General features: G+C 43.9%; 2 protein-coding genes across 2 annotated transcripts in view; both read left to right on the top strand.

Annotated features, from left to right (window-relative positions):
* MELTF (melanotransferrin) overlaps positions 1-5,551 on the top strand; it is a 70,009-nt gene extending 64,458 nt beyond the window's left edge. The window contains exons 13-16 of the mRNA XM_077826834.1: positions 2,213-2,280; positions 2,382-2,569; positions 4,309-4,507; positions 5,484-5,551. Coding sequence (XP_077682960.1) covers positions 2,213-2,280; positions 2,382-2,569; positions 4,309-4,507; positions 5,484-5,551 — 523 coding nt within the window. The remainder of the gene's footprint in view (positions 1-2,212; positions 2,281-2,381; positions 2,570-4,308; positions 4,508-5,483) is intronic.
* Positions 5,552-13,872: 8,321 nt separating this feature from the next.
* The window catches only part of PIGZ (phosphatidylinositol glycan anchor biosynthesis class Z (Gwada blood group)), a 29,008-nt gene continuing 19,347 nt past the window's right edge, over positions 13,873-23,533 (top strand). The window contains exon 1 of the mRNA XM_077826833.1: positions 13,873-14,074. Coding sequence (XP_077682959.1) covers positions 13,873-14,074 — 202 coding nt within the window. The remainder of the gene's footprint in view (positions 14,075-23,533) is intronic.

Below are 23,533 nucleotides of genomic sequence, written 5' to 3'. Positions count from 1 at the left end.
GCCGTGCAGGGGGGCAAGAAATGCCAGCTGTAGCACAGGTCACCTCCCTTTGGAGGCGTGCTGGCCCATTGCCTTTGGAGCACTGCCACCAGAAGAGCCGTAGAAGTAGGCGGGGCACCGGTGCCTGGACCGTGTCCCTGCCTGTGCTCCACCCCGGTCCTCCCCGAGACCCTGCTGCTGCTCAGCCTCTTCCCCCCGAAGCCCCACCCCCACCCTGCCTCTTCTCCCTGAAAGCCTCTCTTTTGCTCTGCCTCTACCTTCCACCACCCTGCCTCTTCCCCCAAGATTCCCCCACCTGCCACTTGCTCCTCTCCACCCCTTCCCCCTGTTGCTCATTGTTAAGGCAGGAAAAAGGTGGGAGCGCTTAGTCGTCCCGCATTTAAAAGTGATGGGCTATGCCCTCCCACTTTTTTCCTGCCTTAAGGGTGAGTGATGGCGGGAGAGGGGATGCAAAGGATCGAGTGGTGGGTGGGTGGGGCTTTCGGGGAAGAGGTGGAGTGGGGGGCGGGAAGAGGTGGAGCGAGGACAGGGCCTCGGGGGAAGAGGCAGGTTGGAAAGAGGTGGCTTGGGGGCAGGCCTCAGGGGAACAGGCCACGCAGGGGCAGGGCCTCAGGGCAGAGGGAGCTGCTGTCGCTCACATAAGCCTCCCCAAATGAAAGAGTCACACACCACCTATGTCCAGCTGTCATAAAGGAAAAGAATTCAGCACCGATCAACATGGGAAAATTTAATAGAAACTATCAACATCTACAGTTTGTTCTTCAGAAAATACAGTCAACAGAGCAAACTCTGAAGATGGGGGATGCAGAGTAAGAAGACGATGACTCAAGACTTACAAACCACCGACAACTAGATGACCAAGTTGTTATGTGTTTGAGTTGTGTAGTTAGAAAACCAGTATGATTTAGAGACATGTTACAGACTGAACTTCAAAGACAATATGATAGTGTAAATTTTATATATGGTAAGAACATAGAAGTTAAAGGAGATGAAACGGATTGCTAAACTGTATTCTTCTGTTCAGCCAGTAGGTGGTGCTATGTGTAACATTTTATTTAAGTGACTCTCAGTCATACTTGGCAGAACATTAACGGATCTTACAGTGAACACATCTGGTGTGTATCCCTCTGAGGAAGAAGGGCTTGTCTCAGTCCATAACTTATACAGCAGCCTGACCTGCTAATAGCAGCCCTGCAACCTACCATGTACAAGAAGAACATAAGTAGTGAAGTCAGTAAGGTTTCAGATGGGTAGCCGTGTTAATGTGTCTCAGCAAAAACAATGAGGTTCTTGTGGCACCTGAGAGACTAACAAATGTATTTGGGCATAAGCTTTCATGGGCTAAAACCAACTTCATCAGGTGCATGGAGTAGAAAATACAGTAGCAGGTATCAGAGTGGCAGCCGTGTTAGTCTGTATTCGCAAAAAGAAAAGGAGTACTTGTGGCACCTTAGAGACTAACAAATTTATTTGAGCATAAGCTTTCGTGAGCTACAGCTCACTTCATCGGATGCATTCAGTGGAAAATACAGTGTGGAGATTTATATACGTAGAGAACATGAAACAATGGGTGTTACCATACACACTGTAAGGAGAGTGATCACTTAAGGTGAGCTATTACCAGCAGGAGAGCGGTGGGGGGAAGAGGGGGGACCTTTTGTAGTGATAATCAAGGTGGGCCATTTCCAGCAGTTGACAAGAACGTCTGAGGAACAGTGTGGGGTGAAGAGGGGGAATAAACATGGGGAAATAGTTTTACTTTGTGTAATGACCCATCCACTCCCAGTCTCCATTCAAGCCTAAGTTAATTGTATCCAGTTTGAAAATTAATTCCAATTCAACAGTCTCTCGCTGAAGTCTGTTTTTGAAGTTTTTTTGTTGAAGAATTGCAACTTTTAGGTCTGTAATCAAGTGAACAGAGAGATTGAAGTGTTCTCCTACTGGTTTCTGAATGTTGTAATTCCTGATGTCAGATTTGTGTCCATTTATTCTTTCGCGTAGAGACTCTCCGGTTTGGCCAATGTACATGGCAGAGAGGCATTGCTGGCACATGATGGCATATCAGATCCTAATCTTATGAAGTATTTTGGTAGACAGTTTTTATGAAAGATACTATACAAACTAAAGATGCATTCATGACATTGCACTGTATTGAGTTTGTATGTCATTGCATTGTATTGCATTGAATTTTATCTGTCTTATTTATTTTAAGGTGTCTGGTGGAGGATTCTGGTGATGTGGCCTTTGTCAAGCACTCAACAGTTTTTGAGAACACTGATGGTATTTAGTTTTATATAACTTTTTATTACAACTCATTATTTTTGTTGTCGTCTTTATTCTAAAGCATTCAGTGAGTCATAATGGCAAGTTTCCTTTTTCAGGTAACAATGCTGATTCCTGGGCTCTTCACTTGCAGTCCAGTGATTTCCAGTTACTGTGTCCAAATGGAGCCCGTGCTGAAATCAATCAGTTTGCTCAGTGTCACTTGGCTCAGGTGCCTGCTCAGGTTGTCATGGTCCACCCGGACACCAACATTTTTGCTGTATATGGACTACTGGACAAAGCTCAGGTATAATTTACAATTAGTTCACCTGATGAGGTAGTTAGGCACTATATAAGAAGTCAACGCAGGCCGTTCTCAGATCATCATGAGCAGGGGTATCCAAACTTGGCCCAATCACAGGCTGCAACGGCAAATTTCCAAAAGCCTAAGGAATGCTCCTAATTTCATAATTTAAAAATATAAAAGAAAATGTGCACAACCAGAATACTTGTTTATCCTGAAATCTTCCTAAACTCATGAATAGAAATGCAACAGTTACATGAGAAAAGAGCATGTATGATAAATTATTGTAATTACATAGAAGACTTTTGAAAGCATAATGCCTCCAGGGCTTAGTAGCAGACTCTCCAAAACAACAACAACCCCTCAAACTATTCAGTTTATTATAGGTGGTGCAGGTACTGACACCTAAACTTAAGGCTGCCCAACACTGTCCATTATAAGACTCTATTTTCAGTTGCTTATAACTTTACTAAACTTAAACAAGTGGGACTAAAATTTTCCATGCTGTGTGTCTGCTTCAAGATGAATGTTTTGAGAAAGTTTCAACTAAATGGTTCAACTCTCTCTGAGCACAAGATTAGAGGAAAATACATTGTTTTGCTCATGTTAATAGAACACCATTTTGTTGACCGCTAATGACTTCATGCTTTGGAGCAGGGACTTGAAATTTGGAAGGGATGTGTCTATAGTCAGGGATGTGCCTTTTGCCAGCCCCCTGGAAATCTGTCCAACTATGGCTGAGTTACAAGCTTATGAAAATCTGAGTGTGCACGTACTCTGTAGTGGTATGTTAGTTTGGCAGCTAAATTCTCTGACGATTCTGTCTCCACTGAACATGTGCCATAGCAGGGATGCAGTAGCTGAGCAGGGCTTTCCCTGATACTGGCTATCGAGGGCGGCTGAGATGCCCCACGCAGGAACTAAGAATATGGAGACTGTCTCCTGGACTCTCCATGCTCCCCCTGTTAGCACCCTGGAAGCACAGAGGAGGAAGAGAAGGAGGAAGAAGTTGATTTGAATTCATCATTTTTAACAATTGTGCCTTATCTAATACTAAGATACTAGTAATGGTCCTATAACATTGTTGGGATTTCTTTTGTTCCTAATATTCTTTAAAAATTCCTTGTTTTTGTTGTCACTGCTGGCCATGGGTTTTTTCTGATGTTTTTAGCTTTCTTTAGCAAATTTCTACACTTCATAACTTCCAATTTATAGTGATTGCTATCTATATTCCTTTTTCCCCATTTGTTTTATTTTATTTTATTTTTAACCGCTGCCTTCACTTTGACACAGAACCAGGGAGCAGAATTTGGCCCTTATGTATTACATTTTAAATAGATGGATGGATGTGAAAGCCAACTATGGTGGGAGTTCCAGATAGAAAAAAGGTTCAAGTTATGCCATAACGATCACAGAAAATACCTTGCTAATTGGCTCCAATACTGGAAGTCTCAGCAGACTGGCCCTGAACTGAATGGGCTTGACACTGAAGAAGCTTTTCACCCTTAATTGGAATATTCTATTGCGCTCCTTTAACTAACACAAAATGTTACTCCAAATTGATTTTAAAAACTTATGACAATATAAAGGGCAAATAATTTGAAGTTAGAATTGTTTGTCTGTGAGCTTCTGAGAAATGGAGAGGGTGAGTTTCCACTGTGTTATGTATGTTGCTAAAGGTGAATATAACACTGGCTATATAATACAAACTCTGGTACTAATGGAAACTGCATTGCTTTCAGGATTTCTTTGGAAATGACAGCAATGGAAATGGATTCAAAATGTTTGATTCCTCAGATTTCCTAGGAACAGATTTGATCTTTAAAGATTCCACCGTTAAGATTGTACCAGTAGGAGAGAAAACAACCTATGCAGAATGGCTGGGGAGTGAATACGTAGATTCTCTTGAAGGGATGCAATCACCCCAGTGCTCTGGGGCAGGTGAGCCAGCATTTTTTGGTGTATGTGAGATTATGATTTTCTCTATCTCTTCCTCTTTCGTATTAATTGTAAGGTGCTGTCTGATCCTTATGGACTGGACAATTCCCAGGTTCCATGACATGGACACTGGGTTTCTGTGCTGTGCAGGAGGGACAGTTTTTGGACCTTGGGAGACAGAGCAGTGTTGGGACTCCTGGCTAGTGAATCCAGTCTGGCCATCTTGATGGGAATGGTCCTACTCTCACTGGCTCTGTTCTGGTTTATCCCCTTCCTCCCCTTGTGTGGTTGCTGACTTCAGGCAGAAGTTGGGAATCAGCAGGGGATGAGTGTATGCTGGGAGAGCAGGCTGTGGACAGAGGATAAAGTGTGGAATCCAGAGTAGCTTCTTGCATCATGCAGATGCTGGTGGCTGGGAAGAGGTATTCAGCGAGGCTCTTCACCCACTGGAAGGAAGCAAGGGATCATAGAATCATAGAATATCAGGGTTGGAAGGGACCTCAGGAGGTCATCTTGTCCAACCCCCTGCTCAAAGCAGGACCAATCCCCAACTAAATCCCAGCATTCACTGGGGGCTGAGGAAAACTAGGGAGATTGCAGGGGTTATGTTTTGCAGCTGGGAAGGAGAGCTCAGGAGCAGATGAGTCAAGTACATGTGTTCACTGAATTTGTTTATATTTGAATAATCAGCATATATTTGCACCTCAGTGTCACTGTTCCCTGCTTAGCGAAAGATGTCATTTTGCTCTGTGATATTTAAATTGGCGCAGCCTTCACCAGGAGTGATTTGGGTGATCATTTGGGTGTGATCTGGCTCTAGAACCTTTCTGCATGGTGTGGTCAATGCCTCTGAGGAGCTAAAAACTGTATTTGGAGCCGATTAAATGGATTAGCCTGCTCCTGTATAACTATTTCACAATCAGCTAGCAGTCAAATCAACTTCTAACTCTCAGTGTTCAATTTGTATTTTTATTCGTAGCTGCAATATCCATGAACATCGTTGTGCTGCCAGCAGCTAGTGTCCTTCTGATTAGATTCTACTTGTGATCATTAGGCCGTTCCTTGGATTAACAGATATTCAGCATAATAAACTGAAATACTGGTAAATAATAATATAAATAAGATGAAATAAAACATGTAAAATGAATGAGAGACGCATGTGAAGAGCAGGAGAATTATCCAGACCATTCCCTGATGCTCTATATATCCATAAAGGTAATGGGAGATCTGGGAGGGTGGGAGAAGGATGCAGTTTGCAGCCTCATCCTGGCTTCCTTCCCTTTGCTTCCCTGCCTCTCTTACCCTTTCCATTTGTTTTACGGATGCTGTTCCCAGCCATGGCACTTTGATACCAAAGGAAATAGGCTCCAAATACAATCCTGCTGTTGCATGTCCTGAAAATAAACTCAGGTTTCTGATACCCACAACTACGGATAATTTTTGGTCATGTTTTTTTTTAAAAGGTGCCCTCAGAATTTAATCCAAACTTTTTCAAGTTGTACATTTAACATTTCCTGATGGAAGAGATTAAAGGCCTCTGGTAGCACTCTCCCATTTGTCATTCTCATTGTCACAGAGGAGTACCTGAAGTGGGCATAATTTCTGTATATGGCCTTGAATCACACACACCATTTTTGTATTGTTCTCTGAAGAACTAAATTTCAGTTGAAATACTTACGAATAGGAGCTTCATGGATAAGCATCTTCCTTTGTAAGGTTTCCTCTTCTCTTCTCACCATCCCATTACTTACTCTCTTCTTGTAGTGTAGTTCAGGATAAATTCAGCTTACCCACTTCTCATTTGGGGAATGTGAAGTTTTGATTAGGTTAGTATATCTACTTTTTTTAAAACCATTCTACCACTTGCTTTCCTCCCACTTTCAAATGACCTGAGTTATGATTTCTGTTCCTTAAGCCATGAAGAGTTCCTTGCGACTCTTCCATCGCCAAAGTGTCCCCCCAGGCCACAAAGTGCTGAGTTGCCACCCTTTAGTGCTCCCAAGTCCTGATTGAAGAGATTAGGAGTCAGACTCTGAGTCCCAGCATAGCACTGTCACTCACGCTGGGCTCACTCAAGACTAAAACTTTTGAGTGTTTTTTTTAAACACACTTTTTTCTCAATACAACTTTTTTCACTTTTTTAGTGACACGGAGCTTGACACACAAACAACTATATAAAGTCCCTATAAAAGAGTATATCGGGAACATTAATGGCCTGCTTCAGTGTCAAGCTGAGTCACAATGGGACACATACAGCTGCTAAGATTACAGTAAGAATGACCTTACTGGGTCAGACCAATGGTCCATCTAGCCAAGTATCCTGTCCTCTAACAGTGATCAATGCCAGATGCGTCAGAGGGAATGAACAGAACAGGGCAAGTATCAAATGATCCACCCCCTGTTGTCCACTCCCAGCATCTGTAAGCCAGAGGTGTAGGAACACAAGGTTGCATCCCTGACAATCATGGCATATAGCCATTGATGGACCTATCCTCCATAAACTTATCTAATTCTTTTTTGAAGCCTGTTGTAGTATTGGCCTTCACAACATCCCTGGCAACAAGTTCCACAGATTGACTGTGTGTTGTGTGAAGAAGTGCTTCCTTTTGTTTGTTTTAAACCTGTTGCCTATTAATTTCATTGGGAGATCCCCTGCTTCTTGTGGTCTGCATGTCTTTCTGTACAAGAAATCAGACAACTGCAATATGTATATGCATTTGTGTAACTAATATTTAGTTGCCAGGTCAGTGTGCCTGCTTCTTAAGGGATCCCCTATTTCAGCAATAATAAAGAATAATAATAAAGAATGTTTTTAAACACACATCAGAGAGGAGAATTCTCTATCTATGTCTCCATCATTCCGCATTGATGGTGTTTGTAAGGGACATGAATATTGGCTTTAAATGTTTTGCTGTTTCCCCTTTGCTTGTGGATAATCCTTTTAAGATCTCAGGGTACTTTTGCAGGTTCTCACTCCCTTTTCTAAGGCTGTTCTCTCCCTGGCTTCCCCAAGTCACACCTAATACTATTGGCTTTGCTGCCTATATCCTTCCAGGTGTAAGCCTCATGTCTGAAGCCCTAGAGAGTGGGGACTTTACTATTGACACCAATTGGTGAATAAGGAGAAGAGTGCCCCAGAGATTCTTTAGAACACCAAATGAATAGGCCAGCCTCATTCACATTTTGGTTATGTGACAATTTGGGGCATTTTAGTAAAAATACAGTTAAGTTTTGCGTTTGGGGAAATAAAATACTATTATTCTTGGTGGAAAATGGAAGAACTGCATGAAATATGCCTGGGGCAAGGGGTCACCCTGACTAGACCATAGTCAGGCACCCATAGGGAAGGGAGCCTGGACAGACCTGACAGAAAAGATAGATTTCTATCTTCCATGGGGAGTGTCTCTCTGATGATGAGGACTCTGTTAAGGGTTCTATATACTACTGATCCTTTTCTGAAGGCTCAGCACAGAGTTAGGCTCAAAAGAGCGGATGGCTTCAAGGCAACAACCAGAGCTGAAGCAGATGATGGTGCTGAGGTACCTTGGACTGAAGCTGTAATGAGCAGAGATTCTGGTGCAGGTCTTCATACCCAGCAATCAAAGCTGAAATAACTTCAGCTGGGCTGGGTGGTAGAGACCCCTGAAGAACACTAGCCAGCTCTTCTCTCTGCGTCTAGAGAATGACCTCCCAGAATTCTTGGACTCCACCAATCTTGGCCAACAAACTGTGAGTTGGGAAATTGGGGATGAGGGAAGTGACTAAAATGCATTAGCCACTCACAACTGCAAGAGATGGACTGAGGTTGGGACTATTATTAAAAAACACAAAAGGGAGGGGAATCTTACTTAATAGATATTGTTAATTTATTAATTCCTAGCTTTCCGAAATTCATTCTGTTGTCTCCCCTAACCCTAATAAAGTTCTCATTGTTTTAAATCTTTAGACTCAGTGCTTGTTAGTGGGAAATATTGACCATCAAGGTCATCCAGGGTTAAATATAGTTTACGATGTTTTTTGGGTGGTGGAGGCTTAAGCAGGTGTAAGCATTCAGAAAGAACTCCTAGAAAATTGAAACCGGTCCTTCTTGCCGCAGACAACATGTGGGCAGAAAGGTTACCTTTTTTTACTGTATGAAGGAACAGCACTATTAATAATTTCATGTTAATACTTTCTTTCAAAAGTAAATTGTCTTTGTAAATTTAGTGCTCCAGACACACAGGCCAAGTCAGTGAAGTCATCCTTATACTCACAGACCAGGTACAATACAGGAAGAGGCAATGAAAGCTACCCCACAATATGCCTCGCCCATGTTTTCATGGAATCACCTCTAAGTGTGGGATATTAGTTTGGTATCCACAACCAACTTAATCGTTGGCCTCTCTGTGGTAACTTTATATTATTATTTCTTTTCTTTTCTTTCTTTTCACTTTGAGAGGCACTCAGATACTATGGGGATGGAGGCCAAATAATCAGGTAGGTGGCTAGAACTGTTATATACCAATTATGTGGGGGTTGGGGGATGAAGACATTAGGCCACTAAAAACTGGGACTCTTCATATAGGCCACCAAATAGCTATCCACTTGTAACACCCTTTAGTTACCACTGACCCCGGGCTTGATTTGAATTATCTAATGGTGAAATGCCATCACCAATCCCTTGAGCCTCAGTTCATTATATCAGCTTTGCATTGAACACTCAGACAGGTAGGAGTTGAAGATAATGTATGTGTAACTGGAAATGTAACTTCCCCTACACTTTCCATAAAGTCTCTCTTTGATCTATGGCCTTAGAGTTATATAGTATTAATGATCTCCAAATAGGTATTATACAGGCAGATGTTATTTGGTGGTGTTAGACTTGTATTAATTAACTAGAATAAACTCAAATTAATAAAATTAATTCATTTTAAACTGTAACCTACTCACAATTAACACACTACATTCTTGCATGAGTAGCCCCACTTCAATACAAGGAATGAATGTATTGCATTTGGTTATCAGCATAAATTACAGTCCAGGGGAATTCTCACCCTCAGGAACAAAAAAAGTCAAATTTTTATCAGTTCATGTTCGTTTGCCTTGAATTTTTCATGAAAACAAGATGCAGTTTTTGCAAGCAGGAACCTTACATTTTGCTGAGGAAAACTGAGGACATTTTGGGTTGTTTTTAATTTTGTCAGAATTTTGGTGTGATAGTGATAAAATTCTACCAGACACACCGTTGTTATGCCCTTGCCCTTCTATCACACCTACTAACCCAGGATCTCAAAGGATTTATAATCATGGAGCCAGATTCTGGCCTCCACACCTGTCCCCATATGCCAATCTGGCACCTTATAGAGTATGTAAAGGGGTTGCAACGGGTAGGGGGAGAAGTTCCTCAGTGTAGGATCAGCATAGAGTCTATGAGACTGACCTTGTATCTTCCCTTCCCTCCCCCGCTACACCTGAGACCCTAGCATAGGTGCTGTTCTGAGGTGAAGGCAGCAGTTAAAAATAAAATAATATAAAATAAAGTAAAACAAATTGGGTGTGTGATGGCATGCTCTCAGCACTCGGCCTCTATCCTATGCTGGAAGTAATTTCATTCTCCATAGCAGCCCAGGATCTGGATGGCAGAAAGGTGACATAAAGTCTCAGGAGATGCAGCACAGAATCTGGTCCTGATTTTTACAGGTGCTTAATCTGAAATGCACAAGGGTATTTGACCCATCTCAAGGGCATTCTTTCAGACTCTCTGCAGACTTTAGGCAGCCATCACCGCATTGGTTATTGATGTGTATCATATTTTTAAAGTTATCTTCATAACCATAAGGACTAGAAATGTTTGTAAAATGAAAATGCAGATTCTGGAGCACAAAAGGGCAGTTTAGAAGAGTTGTAGTTATACTGAACCCTGCACCAACAATTCAAGCCCTGCTCCCCGTACTTGTGAATTTTATATCATGCTAAATTGCAGATGAAGAGTAATCACTTATCTAAGCAGAGCCTTTATTTCGAAAAGCTAATTGGTTAAACATAAAAGCACATGATTTGGGAGGGACTGTCTAGAACAGTGGTCCTCAACCTGTGGTCCACGGACCCCCATGACTTAGCCTATGTCTAAGGGGTCTGCAAAAGACTTAGACTGAAAACTGACTGAACAGAAGTCTACTATATATACAGACAATAGATTTCCAAAAAGATCAGCACATCCATTCAAAATTTCCAAAGGAGTCCACACCTCCATTTGAATTTTTGTAGGGGTCCACAAATGAAAGAAGGTTGAGAACCACTGGTCTAGAACAGTGGCTCTCCACCTTTCCAGACTACTGTACCCCCTTTCAGGAGTCTGATTTGTTTTGCGTACCACCAAGTGTCACCTCACTTAAAAACTACTTGCTTACAAATTCAGACATAAAAATACAAAAGTATCACAGCCACTCTATTACTGAAAAAAATGCTTACTTTCCTCATTTTTACCATATAATTATAAAATAAATAAATTTGGAATAGCAGTATAAACAAGTCATTGTCTGTATGAAATTTTAGTTTGTACTGACTTCATTAGTGCTTTTTATGTAGCCCAGAATAAAACTAGGCAACTATCTAGATGTGTCGATGTACCACCGTGTACCTCCAGAGGTATGCGTACCCCTGGTTGAGAACCACTGGTCTAGAATGTGCATTGCACTCTTGCAGCATGTGTGTGTCCTTGTCAGAAATGAGGAACAGGCATTTCAAAGCTTAATTCACAGGATTTTCTTTACCACTAATGTACAAATCCAGAACTGCTTATGTCTCAGGTGCTATAAATAGTAGGACATACATACTCAGTTCTCCAAAGACACAAGGTGACATATGAGATCTCATGAAGGGTCAAGCAGTCTTTTCACAGATCGTCTGTAAATGGATAACATCCTGTATCAAGACTGCATATGAGATAGCTTTGGCTACACCCCCTCCATGGGTGTGAGCTCATTCAACAAGAGCACAAGCAACGTCAATAGCATTCCTCAGTGGCATTTCCATATTGGACATTTGCAGGGCTACTACATGGTCATCCATCTATACATTTATGAAGCATTATGCCATTACTACATTTACTAGAGCAGATGCAAGCCTTGAAAGGGCAGTCCTGCAATCCTTATTTAGGTAGACTCTGAGCCCCGCCTCCTAAGAAAGGTACTGCTTATAAGTCACCCAAGTAGAATACACAAGTATATCTACTTGGGAAAGAAATGGTTATTTACTGGATCGGTGGTTGTTCGAGATGTGATGCAGACATATATTCCATGACCCACCCTCTGTCCCCTCTGCATCAGAGTCTGATCTCAAGGGCATTAGGTGTGCAGGAATTGAGGGGGGGTCAGGGTGATGCCACCTCATGTGGCCAGGGGAGGGGCTATGGCCACGAGGTTCAAGCGCTGCCCCTCTACAGGTACTACTAAATTTGAAATGACCTAAATTTACTTTATTAAAATAATCTCAATTAAATGAAAAAAAAATTAAGCAGTACGTTTTCTGCTGAAGTTTTAAAGAAAGTCAAACCACTGACCTGGTGGAAGTCACTGGTTAAACACCTGGAACCAGAATTTGTTGAAATGCTAGACAAGCTTTTCACAGCAATAGCTTCTTCTGCAGGGGCAGAGAGAATATTTTCTTCATTTCAATTTATTCAACTGGTTCAGTTCAATGACTAGTTAATTTAAAATTAATAAACTGATTGGGAGTTGAAAATGAGAGAGAACTTGTTTTCCTCTTCCAAACAATGTTCCCTGCATTGAGCTGTTCCAACCTTATTTAAGATTCCTTATGTTTCTTCACCTCATATTAGCACATTAGTTTCAGAATTCTCCTGTCTTGCACTAGAGAGTATAAATGGGGGCCTGATAATAACTGTAGCCAGTGGCTTAGAATCACTAGCATGTCTGCCATTTTAGGTGTACTTTTCTCCACAAGTAGAGCTTATCCCACAAAGATTCTGCCTTCTGTTTGCTTCATTGTGTCAGAGAGATTGAGACACACCTGCTTAAGTTTGTACAGAAAGTCAGCTTTCAGGACAGAAGCTCGGATACATGATTTTGTGATCTATTGCATCACTCTGTGGCCACAATAAGACATGGCAGAGCAGATGATGATAAACCTTAGCAAACTTCCCCACATGTGTGATGAGAAACAGAGAGCGGAGTTATTTATTCAACCACAGGTGCTAACTCTTAGTTTTTGTAATGTGAATAAATGTCCACTAGGCACTAGTTTCAGACTAATTTCACATCCATGGACAAGTATCAGATGGTAAAATAGAGAGGCCCTCGCTTTGAGAGGTTGCTGTTGGGAAGATTTAGATGTGACAAAACTCACTAGGAAATGGAAGTAGTAATAATTTAGAGAGGCTTTTGAATTATTTGATTTACTTGTGAGTTATGAGCATTGTAGAAGAAATGAGTCCTTAGGACTGGAATGAGGAAAGGGTTGTAACTAGGAAAAATAGGGATGGGGAGGGCATTCCATGCGTAGAAAAAAAAAAAAAGATGTAAGTGAACAGTAGACTTGTAGGATGTGGAGACTGACATTGTTGGTGCAGTATTGATCTAAGACAGAGGGTTTGAGATGTGATCCAGGGTTGAGTGTTGCAGGGCCTTGAAGGTGAAAATAATTTTAAACTTGATGCAGTGGGCAAGAGGAAACCAGTAGATAGATGCAAAGAGGTGAGTAACTTGTTAGATTGAAGGACAAGGAATTATCAGGCATATTTTGGATCAATTTGAGAGAGGTGAAGCAGATATTGGTGATGCTGAAGAAGAGAGTGCCGCAGTAATCAGCTCTACACACGTTCAGAAAGATACAGGAACGCATGCTTTGTTTTGGTACCCTCATATGTATATGTAGATATGTAGTGACCTTGCTGATCATGGGGCAGGAGTTCAGCACTATTGAATGGAAGCTGCTTCCTTGTACTCCAAAATCTCAGCTACCCCTGTAAAAGAAATGGTCTCCCGCGCTTCAGGTTGCAAGAAACCCACAACCGCCATCAAACGCGAGCTGAGGATACGTGATGCAGCGATCTGCGGTCCCGTTCCTCGCCCTAGGGCTGTTGGCTCTGCAACCGCACGGCAACGTAAACGCCAGCGCTGTTCGCCACCCTCTACGGCTGCAGGCCGGGCCGGCGCGGCCAGGTCCGCTTCGCGGCAGCACGTCGCAAGCGCCTGTACAGGACGCAGCCGGGGCGGTGAACGCTCCGCGCGCCCCAGAGCCGCGGAAAGCCCGGCCCAGCGGGTTGGCGGAGCGGTAGCGGCTGGGCGGAGGCTCCAGCCGAGGCAGCAGAGGGCGCTCAAGGGCAGGGGAGCCGAAGGCGGCGCGGGGTGGAAAGGGGGGGTTCGGGGATGGGGAAAGACCCAACCGCCCGCTCTCGGCTCATCTCCCTGATGGCGGAGGCCCCGCGCTCTATGGCTGCTCCCAATGGCTTGTCTGGCCTGCGGTTCCGGCTGCCTCGCTGGCCTGGGAGGACCAGATACTCGCGCCGGCTCTGTGGCGGGAGGGGGAGCGAGCCTAGCTCCTCGGAGTCAAGAGGCGGCGACCGCACACGTGGGCACAGCCCTGTCCGGAGCAGCCCCATGCCACCGGCGGCGTCCAACCACCCCGCAGCTCATTGACATGGGCACAGGCCGAGTGCCCTCAGCGCCTGACTGGCTCCCAGGTGTGTGGCACGACGCCTCTCTGAGGTAGCCCCGCCCCGTGGACACGCCCCACCGGTTAGACGCATCTCTCAGAGCCGCAGCCGCGCGCCTGCCTTAGGGCAGCCAGTTGCTGATAGGCACGGGGAGCAGCTGAGCCTCCGGAAGGCACCTGCCCTGGCTGCAGGGGGCTGGCATGGCGGGTGCATAGCCCCGTGTGCAGGCAGGGCCCCTGAGCTGGGCGTTTGGGTGCAGTGGCATTATATATTGCTGTTGCTCAAGTCTGCCTTCCATTAGCAATTGCCTCCTCTCTCCGTCACCTCGTGACTTTGAACAGTGAAAACCGATTTGTGTATGGTGCTTCAGATGGGCTAACTGCCCAACGCTGAGGAAAATTATGAGTGAAATTGGTAAAAAAAAATCATATAGCAAATTTGATGAAAATTGGGAGTAGGTTAAGTAGGGGTCCTTGGGGTGCTGGAACAGTTTTTATGGGGGGGGGGGATGCTGATGGAAACAATGTATTTGGTGTTTGTTATGACTACTTCAAGCCAGGGGGTGCGGTAGCACCCTTAGTTCCAGCACCACTGAGATGGTCAAAAAGCCACAATTCCAAATCAGGCCAACTTTGGTTAAAAGCCCATAGTGGTTAAAAAGCAATGTGAGGGTGTAATCCCCACACCTCCTGGGTGTGTGTTCTGTCCCATCTAGTGGCACTGAGACCACTTAGAGAGAGAGAGATGCTCCAGAGACCCCGGGTTTGATCCTGCCCCCCCCCAACAACTGGGGTCTGTCAGTGCTACAATGGGGGTGTGGTTAGGTGGTGTGGTGCCCCACCACCCTGCAGAGGGAAGAACCTCCCCAGACATCAGAGTGGGCGGAGCCAGTGGATCCTGCGCCCGCCCCCCGGCGGTCAAGGCGCAGGACAGGAAGTAGAAAAGCCCAACCCTGGAGCTCAGTTGGGCGACAGCAGGAGGGGCCAGACGCCTGTGGCCTGGCTCCGGCTTGGGAGATCCCAGCAAGCCGCGGCCAACCCGGACTGGCCAATGCCTGATGCTGACCGACACCCAGAGGAGCTACCGAGCCTACCCCTTGCCAGCTACCCAGAGGAGCCCATGGTGCTGGAACCCTCCGAGGATGCCACCCTGACCCAGGTACCCTACGAGGGGGAGTCTAGAAGCAGCCTGGGGGCAGCCAACCCCAGTCTGGCTGCAGCACTGCCAGAGCCAATGTCAATGTATTGTGGCCAGGATCCCCACTGACACAGCAGCGGGTCTTTGGCCGCTGCTAGGGCCCCGGGCTGGGACGCAGTGGAGTGGGTGGGCCTGCGTCCCCCCTGCCACCCACCTCGCGGGTGGCAGTCTCCCCCCTCCCCCTGGTTGCTAAAGCTAGGAGCCTGGGCTTCTACTGAACTATTTGGCTCAGTCCCTGCCTGAGCCCCTGACTGTTTGTTTGCTGCCCCGCCCTGACCCAGAGCCTGGGCTTATATTGAACTGCTTGCGGGACCCAGCCTGAAGGACTGGGCCATGGACTGGGTATTCCCCAACCTAGCAAAGAGTGTAGTGAGGCGGTGTGGTGCCCCACCACGCCGCCAAGGGATGAGCCCTGGCTGAGTTCCCCTACAGAGGGCTTGTCCGGGATTTCAACTGGGAAGGCTCTGAAGTTCGGGGTGGGCTTTCTCAGCTAACGGAAGTATGAAACCCACACACTTCCTGGGTGTGGTGGCGTTCTGTCCCATCTAGTGGCACGAAGGCCACTTAAAGAGAGAGATTAATGAGTCTGCTCTACAACCTTAGCTAACAGCCATATGGCTTTCAGCTAATGCATTTAGTTCCAAAGGTCCCAGGTTTGATCCCGCCCACTGACAACTGGGGTCTGTCAGTGTTACAAAGGCAGCAGTTAGAAAGGAGAAACATTCTATATAGTATGGAAAAAGGGGAAGTAGCTCGCAATCAGTATAAACTAGAAATTATGGCGGGTAGAATATTGATTATGAAGGCTAAAGGTATCGGAAAAATCCATGGCTGGCAGGGCTAAGGATAATAACTAGATGTTTCTAACCACACCAGGAACAGAAGAAATCCAAATAAGGCAGGGGTTTGTGGCTTGTTCAGGGTAAGCTCCTGGCGGGCCGTGAGACACTTTGTTTACCTGAACGTCCTCAGGTACGGCCGCTTGCAGCTCCCAGTGGCCGCAGTTTGCTGTTCCCAGCCAATGGGAGCTGTGGGAAGCAGTGGCCTGGCCCGTGCCACTTCCCACAGCTCCCATTGTCCAGGAATGGCAAACCGCAGACACTGGGAGCTGTGAGCGGCTGTACCTGCGGACGCTCAGGTAAACAAAGCGTTTTGTTTGAACAAGCCATGAACCAAGTTTGGGAACCCCTGTAATAAGGTGTAGACCCACTGATAAATTAAGATAGTAAAATTCAATAAATATTTCTCGATATAGAAAGAAGCAGGATATTTTACTCACATCACTTGGGCACGAGGAAGTACTTCTCAGTCCATTAGTAACTATGGAAGATGTTAAACAATATCTTCTAGGGCTTAACATTTTTTAAATTAGCAGGTTTGAATAACATGCACACATGAGTCCTAAAAGAGCTTTCTGAGGTGGTTGTTGCCCTGTTGAAGTTAATTTTTACTCAATCTTGGAATACTGGGGAAATTCTATAAGACTGGAAGAATGCTAATGCTATGCCAATATTCCAAAAAGACAATCAGCATGATCTGGGTAATTTAGTCAACTACTCTGATTAAAATCCCAGCCCAAATAATGGAAAAGATGGTATGGGATTCAATCAATAAAGAATTAAAGGATGAGAATATAATTAGTCCCAGTTAACATGGTAATTGTTAACAATGGCAACAGTGTGAGATAAAGATATAACAGGCACCACAGAAACTTGATGGACTGATGATAATCAATGGGACATGGTAATACCAGAATACAAAATACATAGGAATGACAGAGTAGGTTGCCCTGGTGGGGAAGTTGTGCTATATGTGAAAGAAAGCATGGAGTCAAATATAGTAAAAAATCTTAAATGAAGCAAAGTTTACCACAGAATCTCTGTGGATAGAAATGGCATGCTTGTAGCAATAAGAATATACTACTGATCAGGATAGTGATGATGCTAGTGAAATGCTCAGGAGATTAGAGAGGCTACAAAAACAGAGAACCCAATAATAATGGGGGCTTTAAACTATCCCCATATTGACTGGGTACATGTCATCTCAAGATGGGATGCATGCAGAGATAAAATTTCTGGACACCATTAATTACTTCTTCTTGGATCATGTATTGCTGGAACCCACACTGGGTGAGACAATTCTGAATTTAGTCCTAAATGGAACACAGGGTCTCGTCCAAGAGGTGGCAATAGCTGCACCACTCGATAATAGTGACCACAGTGTAGTTAAATTTACCATCTTTGCAGCGGGGGGAGGGAAATATCAAAGAAACCCCACCAAAGAAGAGTTAAACTCAAAAAGGGGAATAGCACAAAAACAAGAGAGCTAGTTAAATTAAAATTAAAAGGAACAGTCACAGGAGTGAAATGCCTGCAAGCTGCATGGAAACTCGTTAAAAATCATAACAGAGGCTCAAAATAAATATAATACCCCAAATAATAATGATAATACTAATAATAATAATAAAAAAATAGTTAAAGGACAAAAAACTCAGAGTGAACAGCAGAGTGAAAGAGGTGATTGGAGACAAAAAGGCATCCTTTAAAAAATGGAAGTCAAATAGTACTGAGGAAAATAGAAATGACCATAAACTCTGGCAAGTCAAACGTAAAAATATGATTAGGTAGCCCAATATACAATTTGAAGAGCAACTAGCAAAAAACACAAACAATTTTTTAAGTACATCAGAAAGGAGGAAGCCTGCTATTCAGTCAGTGGATCCACTGGACAATGAAAGTGCTAAAGGAGCACTCAGAGAAGACTAGACCGTTGTAGAGAAGCTAAATTAATTCTTTGCATCAGTCTCTCCACTTCAGAACTCTTGGGTGAATACCATCTGGTCCTGGTGGCTTATTACTGTTTAGTTTATCAATTTGTTCCAAAATCTCCTCTAATGACACCTCAATCTGGGACAGTTCCTCAGATTTGTCACCTAAAAAGAATGGCTCAGGTTTGGGAATCTCCCTCACATCCTCAACAGTGAAGACCATTACAAAGAATTAGTTAGTTTCTCCACAATGGCCTTATCGTCCGTGAATGCTCCTTTAGCATCTCGATCATCCAGTGGCCCCACTGATTCTTTAGCAGGCTTCCTGCTTCTGATGTATTTTAAAAAAATTTTGCTATTACTTTTTGAGTCTTTGGCTAGCTGTTCAAATTCTTTTTTGGCCTTCCTAATTATATTTTTACTCTTCATTTGCCAGCATTTATGCTCCTTTCTATTTTCCTCACTAGGATTTAATTTCCTTTTTTAAAGAATGCCTTTTTGCCTCTCACTGCTCTTTTTACTTTGTTTAGCCACTGTCATAAATATAAAGGGAAGGGTAACCACCTTTCTGTATACAGTGCTATAAAATCCCTCCTGGCCAGAGGCAACATCCTGTTACCTGTAAAGGGTTAAGAAGCTCAGCTAACCTGGCGGGCACCTGACCCAAAGGACCAATAAGGGGACAAGATACTTTCAAATCTTGGGGGAAGGAAGGCTTTTGTTTTGTGTTCTTTGTTTACGTGGTTGTTCTCTCTTGGGAGTGAGAGAGGCCAGACAGAAATCCATCTTCTCCAACCCATCCTAATCCAAGTCTCCAATATTGCAACCAGTATAGGTAAGCCAGGCAAGGCGGATAAGTTTATCTTTTGTTTTATGTGAATTTTCCCTGTGTTAAGAGAGAGGTTTATTCCTGTTTTTTGTAACTTTAAGGTTTTGCCCAGAGGGGGATCCTCTGTGCTTTGAATCTGAATACCCTGTAAAGTATTTTCCATCCTGATTTTACAGCGATGATTTTTACCTTTCTTTTTTTAATAAAATCCGTCCTTTTAAGAACTAGACTGGTTTTTCCATTGTTCCAAGATCCAGGGGTTTGGGTCTTTGATGATTTTGTAACCAATTGGTTAGGATATTATTCTCAAGCCTCCCTAGGAAAGGGGGTATGTAGGGCTTGGGGGGATATTTTGGGGGAAGATGTCTCCAAGTGGTCTCTTTCCCTATTCTTTGTTTAAAACGCTTGGTGGTGGCAGCATACTGTTCAAGGAGAAGGCAAAGTTTGTACTGTTAGGGGGCTTATTCCTTCACTCTCCCACTTCCCTGGTCCTTCTCGCATGAACAGAGAGCAACAATACCCGAAGTCCAAAGGTGCAAACAATTCGATGTTTATTGGGGTGAACTTCCAGCAAGCATGGTTCCAGTTTCCTTCCTTAGTATCCCCCTTCCTAGCTCTGACACCACAGAGCCTTACACCTGTGTCCCTGTTCCCATTCCTGCCCTTAGCCAAAAATGATTCCAATTTCCCCATCCCCCACCCACCCACTCCCTGATTGACTGCAGACTATATAGTAAAACTTGAATTCTGCTTAGCTGTACCTTAACCAATCATTTTCCTGAAATTTAGCAAACCAATCCTAACATATTGTAACATGATTATGTAACCAATTATAGCCCACCACCTTAATTAGTTTACACCCAGCAAAATTAATTATGCAGCAGACAGGAACAATCACAGAACCAGACAGAGATTATACAGACAATAGCAAAGTGGGAACTATAATGACAAAACAATACAGAAGTGAGGATTTCACATCCCAGCTATTGATAAGTGAGTTCTTGCCAGACAGGATGCTATCAAACTAAGTTTCCTTTTACATCTTCTAGGCACTTCCCTTTCTCTGGAGGTGACAGGCATTATCAGGACAGGATTGTATTCCTAACAGCCCAATAGCACCTTATTTCAATGTGACTAGTTTGGAATGTGAGGAGGTGACTGGTCACTTCCCAGCTTATGGCTGCCTCTGTTGCTTAGCCAAAGGCCTTAGCCTAAGAACAGGGCCTCAGACTGTCACAGTAAGAGAAGGACCTTACATTGGCAGACAGTGATTTTTATTCTTTCTTTTATACCTCTAACTAGCCAAGTGATAAAGAATACAGCTAAATTCTTAGAGTATAGGCCTTTACAGACAGGTCTGAATATCTATATCCTAACATGTACCTTGGAAGTTTTTAACCTAAGCTGGTAAGAATAAGCTTAGGGGGTCTTTCATGTGGGTCCCCACATCTGTACCCTAGAGTTCAGAGTGGGGAAGGAACCCTGGCAGCCACTGTGGCTCTTTTTTGGTTTTCTTACTATGCTTTTTAATTTGGGGTATACATTTAAGTTGAGCCTCTATTATAGTGTCTTTAAAAAGTTTTTATGCAGCTTGCAGGGATTTAACTTTTGGTGCTGTACCTTTTAATTTCTGTTTAACTAACCTCCTCATTCTTGTGTAGTTCCCCTTTTTGAAATTAAATGCTACAGTGTTGGGCCATTGTGATTTTTTTTCCCCGCCACAGGGGTGTTAACTTTAATTATATTATGGTCACTATTACCAAGCAGTCCAGCTATATTCACCTCTTTGACCTGATCCTCTGCTCCACTCAGAACTAAATCAAGAATTGCCTTTCCTCTTGTGGGTTCCAGGACTAGCTACTCCAAGAAGCAGTAACTTAAGGTATCAAGAAACTTTATCTCTGCATCCAGGGCTGGCCTTACCATGAGGTAAACTGAAGAGGTTGCCTCAGGTGCCAGACTGTGGGGGGGCACCACTAGGACCCAGAGTTTAGAAAATTGTGTCTGCTGCTGGTGCATATGTATTCTCTCTGCTCTAGATGCACAGAGAGGGTGGAGTGCTGTGCTGGAGGAAGGAGGGCACAAGAGACATAGGCAAGCAGGAGAAAAGGTGAGAGGGAATAACAGAAAGCAACAGGAGCTGCAGGGGGAGAGTGGAGGAGGAGCCTATTATGTAACTTTCTAGCACCCACAGGAGCCTGGACTGATTAACACCAGCTTCTCAGGGAGCTTCCTGTTTCCTGCTGCTTCCCTGAACCCACTTGAGGAGAACAGGCAGTCAACTGAAGTAGTAGGAACGAGTTAGGCCCTTAAGACGCTGATATCTTCCCTCACTCAGGCCCTGCTACCAGCCTGCTTATTTGTCTCCTTCAATTGAGTGTTGAGAGCCACTATAGCTGGCACAGAACAGCAGTCATGAGTGAAAGAAGAAAACGTCCCTCTGGGGCAGCATTTAGAAAAAGAAAGAAAGCAAAGGAAGCTTTTCTATCTAAGCGGGAAGGAGCTCTTCTGAGATGCATAGACACAAATGTTCACAGTGAGGCTTCTGGCCCCAGTTAAGATGTGAGTAGAGAGGAAATGCCTGATCTTCCAGGTAGTCAGAGTGCAGGTGACCTGGCAGCCACTGCAGCATCCATATCTCCATCTCAAATGGATGTAACCATGCACATTCCTGAAGAAAAGTGTAGATCAGAGAAGAGTGTGGTGAAGAAACTGCTGCTGTTGAGTTTAGTTCCTTAAGTCTAGATGATCCAGGACGGTGGACGCACTTGAGCAGTAGCCTGAGGGGCTTCCTTGTACTGCATGGGCCACAGCAAGTGAAAAACTTCATGTTCCCCAAAGACAATGAAAATAGAAGTTTCCATCCAACACATTACTGGCATGAAATCCCCAGTGGTGACAAAGTGGAGAGGCCATGGCTTATGTACTCAATCAAAAACCCAGAATGCTGCATACTGTTTTTGTTGCAAACTCTGCCAGTCTAATGTTCCAGCCACATTGGGTTCTACAGGAACAAAGGACTGGAAAAATCTGGCTAGAAATTTGGCATGCCATGAGAAAGCAGCAAATCACCGGAGAGCATTCCATAGAAAGAGCTTGAGATGGGACTAAGATTAAAGGCCACCATGGATGTTCAGCATCAAGAGAAGATTGCATCAGAGTCTCTTTACTGGCAAAATTTTCTGAAAAGGCTCATTGCCATTGTGAGAATGCTTGCTATCCAAAACCTAGCACTGCGTGGCACTTAAGATCAGCTGTATGTGCCAAACAATGGAAACTTCCTTAAAATTGTGGAGTTGATGGCTGTTTGCTGCTGTACTCCAGGAGCATCTAAGAAGAGTCGCCACCCAAGAAATGTACACACACCACTACCTTGGGAAAACAATTCAAAATGAAATCATACAGTTACGGGCAACAAAAGTCAAACAGAGGATTGTGACAGATCTGAAGTCAGCAAGATATTACTCTGTTGTTCTGGACTGCACACCTGACATCAGCCATACGGAACAAATGGCTTTAATGGTGCATTTTGTAATAACAGCAGAACCTACTGAAAATGTCCCAGCAATGGTTACTGTCAGAGCATTTTCTAGAATTTATTGACATTGACAGGAGCTGGTATGACAAATGTGCTGCTTAAAAAGCTGAAAGATACGGGAATTGCTATAGCTGACATGAGACATCAGGGCTATGATGATGATGCCAACATGAGAGGAAAGAACAGAGGTGTGCAGACACGGATCAGAGAGTTAAACCCTCAAGCTTTTTTTTGTCCCATGCAGTTCTCATTCATTGAACTTGGTGGTCAGTGATGCAGCATCAGCTTCTAGTGAGACTGCTGAATCTTTTTAATGTAATTCAAAGCATCTATGTATTTTTCTCTGCATCAACTCATCGATGGCAAATTTTAAAGCAACATCTGGGAACATCCTCTCTGACACTGAAACCCCTGAGTGCCACACAATGGAAAAGTCAAGTGAAGGCGATAAAGCCTATCAAACACCAAATTGGGAAGATAGATGATGCCATAGTTGCCATTATGGAGGATAATGCTATGACAGGAACTGTTCTTAGGAGAACAGTAGCAGAGGGAAATGGAATCACCAGAAACATACATAACTTCAAATTTCTGTGTGGCTTAGTGGTGTGGCATGACATGCTGTTTGAAATAAATGTTGTAAGCAAGAGATTCCAAGGTGTTCGATCTTGATATATCTGGAGCAGTGGAACAATTGGACAAAGCAAAGTCATACGTACAGTCTTACCGGTCAGATGAGGGATTTCAAAACATTCTGAAGCATGCACAGAAGTTGGCAGAGGAACTTCTGTGCATGCTATTCTGTGCAAGCTATTTTGCCACCCATTCAAGAAAACAAGAGTGACTGAAGAAGATGACATTTTGATTACGAGGCACGGGATAATCCCATAAGAGACCCCAAACAACAATTCAAAGTTGAATTCTTTACCCAGGTGCTTGATTGTGCAATACAGTCAGTTGAAGAATGTTTCATGCAGCCCAAGGAACACAGCAGTATATTTGGGATGTTATGATATTCCAAAACTCCTCACTATACCTGAAAA

The sequence above is a fragment of the Eretmochelys imbricata genome, chromosome 9 (genome assembly GCF_965152235.1).
Source record: "Eretmochelys imbricata isolate rEreImb1 chromosome 9, rEreImb1.hap1, whole genome shotgun sequence".
Classification (NCBI taxonomy): domain Eukaryota; kingdom Metazoa; phylum Chordata; order Testudines; family Cheloniidae; genus Eretmochelys; species Eretmochelys imbricata.
This window is presented reverse-complemented; position numbering and strand designations above follow the sequence as displayed.